General features: G+C 59.0%; 1 protein-coding gene across 1 annotated transcript in view; it reads left to right on the top strand.

The window, feature by feature from the left end:
- Positions 1-12,889, top strand: part of RNF31 (ring finger protein 31) — a gene marked incomplete at its 5' end in the record, with an annotated part of 82,772 nt that overhangs the window by 53,250 nt on the left and 16,633 nt on the right. Inside the window, 3 exons of the mRNA XM_075567992.1 lie at positions 10,949-11,122; positions 11,725-11,823; positions 12,142-12,231. Of these exons, the coding sequence (XP_075424107.1) occupies positions 10,949-11,122; positions 11,725-11,823; positions 12,142-12,231 (363 nt within the window). The remainder of the gene's footprint in view (positions 1-10,948; positions 11,123-11,724; positions 11,824-12,141; positions 12,232-12,889) is intronic.

Here is a 12,889-nt window from a genome sequence, read left to right on the forward strand (position 1 = left end):
CTCACTAGATGGGCTCTCTCACCTCCTGTGATCTCACGCCTGTATTTGCGCTCTCTCCCGCTCACTAGATGGGCTCTCTCACCTCCTGTGATCTCACCGCCTGTGTCTGCGCTCTCTCCCGCTCACTAGATGGACTCTCTCACCTCCTGTGATCTCACGCCTGTGTCTGCGCTCTCTCCCGCTCACTAGATGGGCTCTCTCACCTCCTGTGATCTCACCGTCTGTGTCTGCGCTCTCTCCTGCTCACTAGATGGGCTCTCTCACCTCCTGTGATCTCACCGCCTGTGTCTGCGCTCTCTCCTGCTCACTAGATGGGCTCTCTCACCTCCTGTGATCTCACGCCTGTGTCTGCGCTCTCTCCCGCTCACTAGATGGGCTCTCTCACCTCCTGTGATCTCACGCCTGTGTCTGCGCTCTCTCCCGCTCACTAGATGGGCTCTCTCACCTCCTGTGTCTGCGCTCTCTCCCGCTCACTAGATGGGCTCTCGCACCTCCTGTGATCTCACGCCTGTGTCTGCGCTCTCTACCGCTCACTAGATGGGCTCTCTCACCGCCTGTGTCTGCGCTCTCTCCTGCTCACTAGATGGGCTCTCTCACCTCCTGTGATCTCACGCCTGTGTCTGCGCTCTCTCCCGCTCACTAGATGGGCTCTCTCACCTCCTGTGTCTGCGCTCTCTCCCGCTCACTAGATGGGCTCTCGCACCTCCTGTGATCTCACGCCTGTGTCTGCGCTCTCTCCCGCTCACTAGATGGGCTCTCTCACCTCCTGTGATCTCACGCCTGTGTCTGTGCTCTCTCCCGCTCACTAGATGGACTCTCTCACCTCCTGTGATCTCACGCCTGTGTCTGCGCTCTCTCCCGCTCACTAGGTGGGCTCCCTCACCTCCTGTGATCTCACGCCTGTGTCTGCGCTCTCTCCCGCTCACTAGGTGGGCTCTCTCACCTCCTGTGATCTCACGCCTGTGTCTGCGCTCTCTCCCGCTCACTAGGTGGGCTCTCTCACCTCCTGTGATCTCACGCCGGTGTCTGCCCTCTCTCCCGCTCACTAGATGCGCTCTCTCACCTCCTGTGATCTCACGCCTGTGTCTGCGCTCTCTCCTGCTCACTAGATGGGCTCTCTCACCTCCTGTGATCTCACGCCTGTGTCTGCGCTCTCTCCCACTCACTAGGTGGGCTCTCTCTCCTCCTGTGATCTCACGCCTGTGTCTGCCCTCTCTCCCGCTCACTAGATGGGCTCTCTCACCTCCTGTGATCTCACGCCTGTGTCTGCGCTCTCTCCCGCTCACTAGATGGGCTCTCTCATCTCCTGTGATCTCACGCCTGTGTCTGCGCTCTCTCCCGCTCACTAGATCTCACGCCTGTGTCTGCGCTCTCTCCCGCTCACTAGATGGGCTCTCTCACCTCCTGAGATCTCACGCCTGTGTCTGCGCTCTCTCCCGCTCACTAGATGGGCTTTCTCACCTGTGATCTCACGCCTGTGTCTGCGCTCTCTCCCGCTCACTAGATGGGCTCTCTCACCTCCTGTGATCTCACACCTGTGTCTGCTCTCTCTCCCGCTCACTAGATGGGCTCTCTCACCTCCTGTGATCTCACGCCTGTGTCTGCACTCTCTCCCGCTCACTAGATGGGCTCTCTCACCTCCTGTGATCTCACACCTGTGTCTGCGCTCTCTCCCGCTCACTAGATGGGCTCTCTCACCTCCTGTGATCTCACCGTTGTGTCTGCGCTCTCTCCTGCTCACTAGATGGGCTCTCTCACCTCCTGTGATCTCACGCCTGTGTCTGCGCTCTCTCCCGCTCACTAGATGGGCTCTCTCACCTCCTGTGATCTCACGCCTGTGTATGCGCTCTCTCCTGCTCACTAGATGGGCTCTCTCACCTCCTGTGATCTCACCGCCTTTGTCTGCGCTCTCTCCTGCTCACTAGATGGACTCTCTCACCTCCTGTGGTCTCACGCCTGTGTCTGCGCTCTCTCCCGCTCACTAGATGGGCTCTCTCACCTCCTGTGATCTCACCGCCTGTGTCTGCGCTCTCTCCCGCTCACTAGATGGGCTCTCTCACCTCCTGTGATCTCACCGTCTGTGTCTGCGCTCTCTCCTGCTCACTAGATGGGCTCTCTCACCTCCTGTGATCTCACGCCTGTGTCTGCGCTCTCTCCCGCTCACTAGATGGGCTCTCTCACCTCCTGTGATCTCACGCCTGTGTCTGTGCTCTCTCCCGCTCACTAGATGGACTCTCTCACCTCCTGTGATCTCACACCTGTGTCTGCGCTCTCTCCCGCTCACTAGGTGGGCTCCCTCACCTCCTGTGATCTCACGCCTGTGTCTGCGCTCTCTCCCGCTCACTAGGTGGGCTCTCTCACCTCCTGTGATCTCACGCCTGTGTCTGCGCTCTCTCCCGCTCACTAGGTGGGCTCTCTCACCTCCTGTGATCTCACGCCGGTGTCTGCCCTCTCTCCCGCTCACTAGATGCGCTCTCTCACCTCCTGTGATCTCACGCCTGTGTCTGCGCTCTCTCCTGCTCACTAGATGGGCTCTCTCACCTCCTGTGATCTCACGCCTGTGTCTGCGCTCTCTCCCACTCACTAGGTGGGCTCTCTCTCCTCCTGTGATCTCACGCCTGTGTCTGCCCTCTCTCCCGCTCACTAGGTGGGCTCTCTCACCTCCTGTGATCTCACCGCCTGTGTCTGCGCTCTCTCCCGCTCACTAGATGGGCTCTCTCACCTCCTGTGATCTCACCGTCTGTGTCTGCGCTCTCTCCTGCTCACTAGATGGGCTCTCTCACCTCCTGTGATCTCACGCCTGTGTCTGCGCTCTCTCCCGCTCACTAGATGGGCTCTCTCACCTCCTGTGATCTCACGCCTGTGTCTGAGCTCTCTCCCGCTCACTAGATGGGCTCTCTCACCTCCTGTGATCTCACGCCTGTCTGCGCTCTCTCTCGCTCACTAGATGGGCTCTCTCACCTCCTGTGATCTCACGCCTTTGTCTACGCTCTATCCCGCTCACTAGATGGGCTCTCTCACCTCCTGTGATCTCACGCCTGTGTTTGCGCTCTCTCCCGCTCACTAGATGGGCTCTCTCACCTCCTGTGATCTCACCGCCTGTGTCTGCGCTCTCTCCCGCTCACTAGATGGACTCTCTCACCTCCTGTGATCTCACGCCTGTGTCTGCGCTCTCTCCCGCTCACTAGATGGGCTCTCTCACCTCCTGTGATCTCACCGTCTGTGTCTGCGCTCTCTCCTGCTCACTAGATGGGCTCTCTCACCTCCTGTGATCTCACCGCCTGTGTCTGCGCTCTCTCCTGCTCACTAGATGGGCTCTCTCACCTCCTGTGATCTCACGCCTGTATCTGCGCTCTCTCCCGCTCACTAGATGGGCTCTCTCACCTCCTGTGATCTCACGCCTGTGTCTGCGCTCTCTACCGCTCACTAGATGGGCTCTCTCACCGCCTGTGTCTGCGCTCTCTCCTGCTCACTAGATGGGCTCTCTCACCTCCTGTGATCTCACGCCTGTGTCTGCGCTCTCTCCCGCTCACTAGATGGGCTCTCTCACCTCCTGTGTCTGCGCTCTCTCCCGCTCACTAGATGGGCTCTCGCACCTCCTGTGATCTCACGCCTGTGTCTGCGCTCTCTACCGCTCACTAGATGGGCTCTCTCACCGCCTGTGTCTGCGCTCTCTCCTGCTCACTAGATGGGCTCTCTCACCTCCTGTGATCTCACGCCTGTGTCTGCGCTCTCTCCCGCTCACTAGATGGGCTCTCTCACCTCCTGTGTCTGCGCTCTCTCCCGCTCACTAGATGGGCTCTCGCACCTCCTGTGATCTCACGCCTGTGTCTGCGCTCTCTCCCGCTCACTAGATGGGCTCTCTCACCTCCTGTGATCTCACGCCTGTGTCTGTGCTCTCTCCCGCTCACTAGATGGACTCTCTCACCTCCTGTGATCTCACGCCTGTGTCTGCGCTCTCTCCCGCTCACTAGGTGGGCTCCCTCACCTCCTGTGATCTCACGCCTGTGTCTGCGCTCTCTCCCGCTCACTAGGTGGGCTCTCTCACCTCCTGTGATCTCACGCCTGTGTCTGCGCTCTCTCCCGCTCACTAGGTGGGCTCTCTCACCTCCTGTGATCTCACGCCGGTGTCTGCCCTCTCTCCCGCTCACTAGATGCGCTCTCTCACCTCCTGTGATCTCACGCCTGTGTCTGCGCTCTCTCCTGCTCACTAGATGGGCTCTCTCACCTCCTGTGATCTCACGCCTGTGTCTGCGCTCTCTCCCACTCACTAGGTGGGCTCTCTCTCCTCCTGTGATCTCACGCCTGTGTCTGCCCTCTCTCCCGCTCACTAGATGGGCTCTCTCACCTCCTGTGATCTCACGCCTGTGTCTGCGCTCTCCCGCTCACTAGATGGGCTCTCTCATCTCCTGTGATCTCACGCCTGTGTCTGCGCTCTCTCCCGCTCACTAGATCTCACGCCTGTGTCTGCGCTCTCTCCCGCTCACTAGATGGGCTCTCTCACCTCCTGAGATCTCACGCCTGTGTCTGCGCTCTCTCCCGCTCACTAGATGGGCTTTCTCACCTGTGATCTCACGCCTGTGTCTGCGCTCTCTCCCGCTCACTAGATGGGCTCTCTCACCTCCTGTGATCTCACACCTGTGTCTGCTCTCTCTCCCGCTCACTAGATGGGCTCTCTCACCTCCTGTGATCTCACGCCTGTGTCTGCACTCTCTCCCGCTCACTAGATGGGCTCTCTCACCTCCTGTGATCTCACACCTGTGTCTGCGCTCTCTCCCGCTCACTAGATGGGCTCTCTCACCTCCTGTGATCTCACCGTTGTGTCTGCGCTCTCTCCTGCTCACTAGATGGGCTCTCTCACCTCCTGTGATCTCACGCCTGTGTCTGCGCTCTCTCCCGCTCACTAGATGGGCTCTCTCACCTCCTGTGATCTCACGCCTGTGTATGCGCTCTCTCCTGCTCACTAGATGGGCTCTCTCACCTCCTGTGATCTCACCGCCTTTGTCTGCGCTCTCTCCTGCTCACTAGATGGACTCTCTCACCTCCTGTGGTCTCACGCCTGTGTCTGCGCTCTCTCCCGCTCACTAGATGGGCTCTCTCACCTCCTGTGATCTCACCGCCTGTGTCTGCGCTCTCTCCCGCTCACTAGATGGGCTCTCTCACCTCCTGTGATCTCACCGTCTGTGTCTGCGCTCTCTCCTGCTCACTAGATGGGCTCTCTCACCTCCTGTGATCTCACGCCTGTGTCTGCGCTCTCTCCCGCTCACTAGATGGGCTCTCTCACCTCCTGTGATCTCACGCCTGTGTCTGAGCTCTCTCCCGCTCACTAGATGGGCTCTCTCACCTCCTGTGATCTCACGCCTGTCTGCGCTCTCTCTCGCTCACTAGATGGGCTCTCTCACCTCCTGTGATCTCACGCCTTTGTCTACGCTCTATCCCGCTCACTAGATGGGCTCTCTCACCTCCTGTGATCTCACGCCTGTGTTTGCGCTCTCTCCCGCTCACTAGATGGGCTCTCTCACCTCCTGTGATCTCACCGCCTGTGTCTGCGCTCTCTCCCGCTCACTAGATGGACTCTCTCACCTCCTGTGATCTCACGCCTGTGTCTGCGCTCTCTCCCGCTCACTAGATGGGCTCTCTCACCTCCTGTGATCTCACCATCTGTGTCTGCGCTCTCTCCTGCTCACTAGATGGGCTCTCTCACCTCCTGTGATCTCACCGCCTGTGTCTGCGCTCTCTCCTGCTCACTAGATGGGCTCTCTCACCTCCTGTGATCTCACGCCTGTGTCTGCGCTCTCTCCCGCTCACTAGATGGGCTCTCTCACCTCCTGTGATCTCACGCCTGTGTCTGCGCTCTCTACCGCTCACTAGATGGGCTCTCTCACCGCCTGTGTCTGCGCTCTCTCCTGCTCACTAGATGGGCTCTCTCACCTCCTGTGATCTCACGCCTGTGTCTGCGCTCTCTCCCGCTCACTAGATGGGCTCTCTCACCTCCTGTGTCTGCGCTCTCTCCCGCTCACTAGATGGGCTCTCGCACCTCCTGTGATCTCACGCCTGTGTCTGCGCTCTCTCCCGCTCACTAGATGGGCTCTCTCACCTCCTGTGATCTCACGCCTGTGTCTGTGCTCTCTCCCGCTCACTAGATGGACTCTCTCACCTCCTGTGATCTCACACCTGTGTCTGCGCTCTCTCCCGCTCACTAGGTGGGCTCCCTCACCTCCTGTGATCTCACGCCTGTGTCTGCGCTCTCTCCCGCTCACTAGGTGGGCTCTCTCACCTCCTGTGATCTCACGCCTGTGTCTGCGCTCTCTCCCGCTCACTAGGTGGGCTCTCTCACCTCCTGTGATCTCACGCCGGTGTCTGCCCTCTCTCCCGCTCACTAGATGCGCTCTCTCACCTCCTGTGATCTCACGCCTGTGTCTGCGCTCTCTCCCACTCACTAGGTGGGCTCTCTCTCCTCCTGTGATCTCACGCCTGTGTCTGCCCTCTCTCCCGCTCACTAGGTGGGCTCTCTCACCTCCTGTGATCTCACGCCTGTGTCTGCGCTCTCTCCTGCTCACTAGATGGGCTCTCTCACCTCCTGTGATCTCACGCCTGTGTCTGCGCTCTCTCCCGCTCACTAGATGGGCTCTCTCACCTCCTGTGATCTCACGCCTGTGTATGCGCTCTCTCCTGCTCACTAGATGGGCTCTCTCACCTCCTGTGATCTCACGCCTGTGTCTGCGCTCTCTCCCGCTCACTAGATGGGCTCTCTCACCTCCTGTGATCTCACGCCTGTGTATGCGCTCTCTCCTGCTCACTAGATGGGCTCTCTCACCTCCTGTGATCTCACCGCCTTTGTCTGCGCTCTCTCCTGCTCACTAGATGGACTCTCTCACCTCCTGTGGTCTCACGCCTGTGTCTGCGCTCTCTCCCGCTCACTAGATGGGCTCTCTCACCTCCTGTGATCTCACCGCCTGTGTCTGCGCTCTCTCCCGCTCACTAGATGGGCTCTCTAACCTCCTGTGATCTCACCGTCTGTGTCTGCGCTCTCTCCTGCTCACTAGATGGGCTCTCTCACCTCCTGTGATCTCACGCCTGTGTCTGCGCTCTCTCCCGCTCACTAGATGGGCTCTCTCACCTCCTGTGATCTCACGCCTGTGTCTGAGCTCTCTCCCGCTCACTAGATGGGCTCTCTCACCTCCTGTGATCTCACGCCTGTCTGCGCTCTCTCTCGCTCACTAGATGGGCTCTCTCACCTCCTGTGATCTCACGCCTTTGTCTACGCTCTATCCCGCTCACTAGATGGGCTCTCTCACCTCCTGTGATCTCACGCCTGTGTTTGCGCTCTCTCCCGCTCACTAGATGGGCTCTCTCACCTCCTGTGATCTCACCGCCTGTGTCTGCGCTCTCTCCCGCTCACTAGATGGACTCTCTCACCTCCTGTGATCTCACGCCTGTGTCTGCGCTCTCTCCCGCTCACTAGATGGGCTCTCTCACCTCCTGTGATCTAACCGTCTGTGTCTGCGCTCTCTCCTGCTCACTAGATGGGCTCTCTCACCTCCTGTGATCTCACCGCCTGTGTCTGCGCTCTCTCCTGCTCACTAGATGGGCTCTCTCACCTCCTGTGATCTCACGCCTGTGTCTGCGCTCTCTCCCGCTCACTAGATGGGCTCTCTCACCTCCTGTGATCTCACGCCTGTGTCTGCGCTCTCTACCGCTCACTAGATGGGCTCTCTCACCGCCTGTGTCTGCGCTCTCTCCTGCTCACTAGATGGGCTCTCTCACCTCCTGTGATCTCACGCCTGTGTCTGCGCTCTCTCCCGCTCACTAGATGGGCTCTCTCACCTCCTGTGTCTGCGCTCTCTCCCGCTCACTAGATGGGCTCTCGCACCTCCTGTGATCTCACGCCTGTGTCTGCGCTCTCTCCCGCTCACTAGATGGGCTCTCTCACCTCCTGTGATCTCACGCCTGTGTCTGTGCTCTCTCCCGCTCACTAGATGGACTCTCTCACCTCCTGTGATCACACGCCTGTGTCTGCGCTCTCTCCCGCTCACTAGGTGGGCTCCCTCACCTCCTGTGATCTCACGCCTGTGTCTGCGCTCTCTCCCGCTCACTAGGTGGGCTCTCTCACCTCCTGTGATCTCACGCCTGTGTCTGCGCTCTCTCCCGCTCACTAGGTGGGCTCTCTCACCTCCTGTGATCTCACGCCGGTGTCTGCCCTCTCTCCCGCTCACTAGATGCGCTCTCTCACCTCCTGTGATCTCACGCCTGTGTCTGCGCTCTCTCCTGCTCACTAGATGGGCTCTCTCACCTCCTGTGATCTCACGCCTGTGTCTGCGCTCTCTCCCACTCACTAGGTGGGCTCTCTCTCCTCCTGTGATCTCACGCCTGTGTCTGCCCTCTCTCCCGCTCACTAGGTGGGCTCTCTCACCTCCTGTGATCTCACGCCTGTGTCTGCGCTCTCTCCTGCTCACTAGATGGGCTCTCTCACCTCCTGTGATCTCACGCCTGTGTCTGCGCTCTCTCCTGCTCACTAGATGGGCTCTCTCACCTCCTATGATCTCACGCCTGTGTCTGCGCTCTCTCCCGCTCACTAGATGGGCTCTCTCACCGCCTGTGTCTGCGCTCTCTCCTGCTCACTAGATGGGCTCTCTCACCTCCTGTGATCTCACGCCTATGTCTGCGCTCTCTCCCGCTCACTAGATGGGCTCTCTCACCTCCTGTGATCTCACGCCTGTGTCTGCGCTCTCTCCCTCTCACTAGATGGGATCTCTCACCTCCTGTGATCTCACGCCTGTGTCTGCTCTCTCTCCCGCTCACTAGATCTCACGCCTGTGTCTGCGCTCTCTCCCGCTCACTAGATGGGCTCTCTCACCGCCTGTCTCTGCGCTCTCTCCCGCTCACTAGATGGGCTCTCTCACCGCCTGTGTCTGCGCTCTCTCCTGCTCACTAGATGGGCTCTCTCACCTCCTGTGATCTCACGCCTGTGTCTGCACTCTCTCCCGCTCACTAGATGGGCTCTCTCACCTCCTGTGATCTCACGCCTGTGTCTGCGCTCTCTCCCGCTCACTAGATGGGCTCTCTCACCTCCTGTGATCTCACGCCTGTGTCTGCGCTCTCTCCCGCTCACGAGATGGGCTCTCTCACCTCCTGTGATCTCACACCTGTGTCTACTCTCTCTCCCGCTCACTAGATGGGCTCTCTCACCTCCTGTGATCTCACGCCTGTGTCTGCGCTCTCTCTCCCGCTCACTAGATGGGCTCTCTCACCTCCTGTGATCTCACGCCTTTGTCTACGCTCTCTCCCGCTCACTAGATGGGCTCTCTCACCTCCTGTGATCTCACGCCTGTGTTTGCGCTCTCTCCCGCTCACTAGATGGGCTCTCTCACCTCCTGTGATCTCACGCCTGTGTTTGCGCTCTCTCCCGCTCACTAGATGGGCTCTCTCACCTCCTGTGATCTCACGCCTGTGTCTGCGCTCTCTCCCGCTCACTAGATGGACTCTCTCACCTCCTGTGATCTCACGCCTGTGTCTGCGCTCTCTCCCGCTCACTAGATGGGCTCTCTCACCTCCTGTGATCTCACGCCTGTGTCTGCGCTCTCTCCCGCTCACTAGATGGGCTCTCTCACCTCCTGTGATCTCACCGCCTGTGTCTGCGCTCTCTCCTGCTCACTAGATGGGCTCTCTCACCTCCTGTGATCTCACCGCCTGTGTCTGCGCTCTCTCCTGCTCACTAGATGGGCTCTCTCACCTCCTGTGATCTCACGCCTGTGTCTGCGCTCTCTCCCGCTCACTAGATGGGCTCTCTCACCTCCTGTGATCTCACACCTGTGTCTGCGCTCTCTCACCTCCTGTGATCTCACGCCTGTGTCTGCGCTCTCTTCCGCTCACTAGATGGGCTCTCTCACCTCCTGTGATCTCACGCCTGTGTCTGCGCTCTCTCCTGCTCACTAGATGGGCTCTCTCACCTCCTGTGATCTCACGCCTGTGTCTGCGCTCTCTCCTGCTCACTAGATGGGCTCTCTCACCTCCTGTGATCTCACGCCTGTGTCTGCGCTCTCTCTCGCTCACTAGATGGGCTCTCTCACCTCCTGTGATCTCACGCCTGTGTCTGCGCTCTCTCCTGCTCACTAGATGGGCTCTCTCACCTCCTGTGATCTCACGCCTGTCTGCGCTCTCTCCTGCTCACTAGATGGGCTCTCTCACCTCCTGTGTTCTCACGCCTGTGTCTGCGCTCTCTCCTGCTCTCTAGATGGGCTCTCTCAACTCCTGTGTTCTAATGCCTGTGTCTGCGCTCTCTCCTGCTCACTAGATGGGCTCTCTCACCTCCTGTGATCTCCCGCCTGTGTCTGCGCTCTCTCCCGCTCACTAAATGGGCTCTCTCACCTCCTGTGATCTCACGCCTGTGTCTGCGCTCTCTCCTGCTCACTAGATGGGCTCTCTCACCTCCTGTGATCTCACGCCTGTCTGCGCTCTCTCCTGCTCACTAGATGGGCTCTCTCACCTCCTGTGATCTCACGCCTGTGTCTGCGCTCTCTCCTGCTCACTAGATGGGCTCTCTCACCTCCTGTGATCTCACGCCTGTGTCTGCGCTCTCTCCTGCTCACTAGATGGGCTCTCTCACCTCCTGTGATCTCACGCCTGTCTGCGCTCTCTCCTGCTCACTAGATGGGCTCTCTCACCTCCTGTGATCTCACGCCTGGGTCTGCGCTCTCTCCTGCTCACTAGATGGGCTCTCTCACCTCCTGTGATCTCACGCCTGTCTGCGCTCTCTCCTGCTCTCTAGATGGGCTCTCTCTACTCCTGTGTTCTCACGCCTGTGTCTGCGCTCTCTCCTGCTCACTAGATGGGCTCTCTCACCTCCTGTGATCTCACGCCTGTGTCTGCGCTCTCTCCCGCTCACTAGATGGGCTCTCTCACATCCTGTGATCTCACGCCTGTGTCTGCGCTCTCTCCTGCTCACTAGATGGGCTCTCTCACCTCCTGTGAGTGCTGTATCTGCCCTGACTGTTTCCGGACACATTTCACGGTCGCGGTGATGGAGAAACACATCAGGGACATGGTTTGCCCGGCGTGCGAGGAGCCGGAGATCAGCGACGAGGGCGAACTCCTCCACTACTTCTCTACTCTGGATATACTGGTTAGTGTGTGTGTGCGCTCTAGCTGCGGGACGCTCGCTTGCGCTCTCTAGCTGCGGGGCGCTGTCTAGTTACGGGGCACTCTTACTCTCTAGTTACAGGGCGCTCTCTTGCTCTCTCTTTAGTTACAGGGCGCTCTTGCTTTGTAGTTACAGGGCGCTCTCTTGCTCTCTAGTTACGGGGCGCATTCTGTCTAGTTACAGGGTCCCTCTCTCTCTAGTTACGGGGCGCTCTCTTGCTCTCTCTCTAGTTACAGGGCGTTCTCTTGCTCTCTCTTTAGTTACGGGGCGCTCTTGCTTTGTAGTTACATGGCGCTCTCTTGCTCTCTCTCTAGTTACGGGGCGCTCTCTGTCTAGTTACGGGGCGCTCTCTCTCTAGTTACGGGGCGCTCTCTTGCTCTCTCTCTAGTTACAGGGCGCTCTCTTGCTCTCTCTCTAGTTAGGGGGGGCTCTCTTGCTCTCTAGTTACGGGGCGCTCTCTCTCTAGTTACGGGGCGCTCTCTTGCTCTCTCTAGTTACGGGGCGCTCTCTTGCTCTCTCTCTAGTTACGGGGCGCTCTCTTGCTCTCTCTCTAGTTACGGGGCGCTCTCTTGCTCTCTCTCTAGTTACGGGACGCTCTTGATGTCGATGCGTATAACTTGTTCCATAAGAAGCTCACTGAGAGAACACTCATGAAGGACCCGAAATTCTTGTGGTGCACTCACGTGAGTATCTACTGACTGTGATGGGTGTGTGTGTGTGTGTGTGTGTGTGCTGGGTGTGTGCTGGGTGTGTGTGCGTGCGTGCGTGCGCGCGTGCGCGTGCGTGTGTGTGTATACGCGTTCCGAGTAGCAGGGCCCATACATGGAATTCCACCAGGTGTGATATAAATATATATAACTGCACTATATATACACACGTAAGATATACATGTATAGAGCACTGTGTACACTATATAGGGGGAAACATACAGTACTTGTATGCACAACACTATATGCACTGCCAGCTCTCGCTCTGTATATACTATATACTGGTCTTTGCAGTGCTCCTTTGGATTTATTTATGAGCGAGATCAGCTGGACGTGAAGTGTCCGCAGTGTGACTGCAGCTTCTGTCGGGAATGCAAACGCCCGGTGAGTATAAGAGCCCCTGGGGGGAGCAGTGTGAGAGCGCTGGGTGGGTGGGGGAGCAGTGTAAGAGCGCTGGGTGGGGGGGAGCAGTGTGAGAGCGCTGGGTGGGGGGGGGAGCAGTGTAAGAGCGCTGGGTGGGGGGAGCAGTGTGAGAGCGCTGGGTGTGGGGGGGAGCAGTGTAAGAGGCTGGGTGTGGGGGGGGAGCAGTGTAAGAGTGTTGGGTGTGGGGGGAGCAGTGTAAGAGCGCTGGGTGTGGGGGGAGCAGTGTGAGAGCACTGGGTGTGGGGGAGCAGTGTGAGAGCGCTGGGTGTGGGGGGGAGCAGTGTGAGAGCGCTGGGTGTGGGGGGGAGCAGTGTAAGAGCGCTGGGTGTGGGGGGGCAGTGTGAGAGCGCTGGGTGTGGGGGGGGAGCAGTGTGAGAGCCCTGGGTGTGGGGGGGGCAGTGTGAGAGCCCTGGGTGTGGGGGGGGCAGTGTGAGAGCGCTGGGTGTGGGGGGGGGGGCAGTGTGAGAGCCCTGGGTGTGGGGGGGGCAGTGTGAGAGCCCTGGGTGTGGGGGGGAGCAGTGTGAGAGCCCTTGGTGTGGGGGGGGCAGTGTGAGAGCGCTGGGTGTGGGGGGGCAGTGTAAGAGCGCTGGGTGTTGGGGGGCAGTGTGAGAGCACTGGG

Source organism: Ascaphus truei, chromosome 13 (genome assembly GCF_040206685.1).
Source record: "Ascaphus truei isolate aAscTru1 chromosome 13, aAscTru1.hap1, whole genome shotgun sequence".
In the NCBI taxonomy this organism is placed as follows: Eukaryota; Metazoa; Chordata; class Amphibia; order Anura; family Ascaphidae; genus Ascaphus; species Ascaphus truei.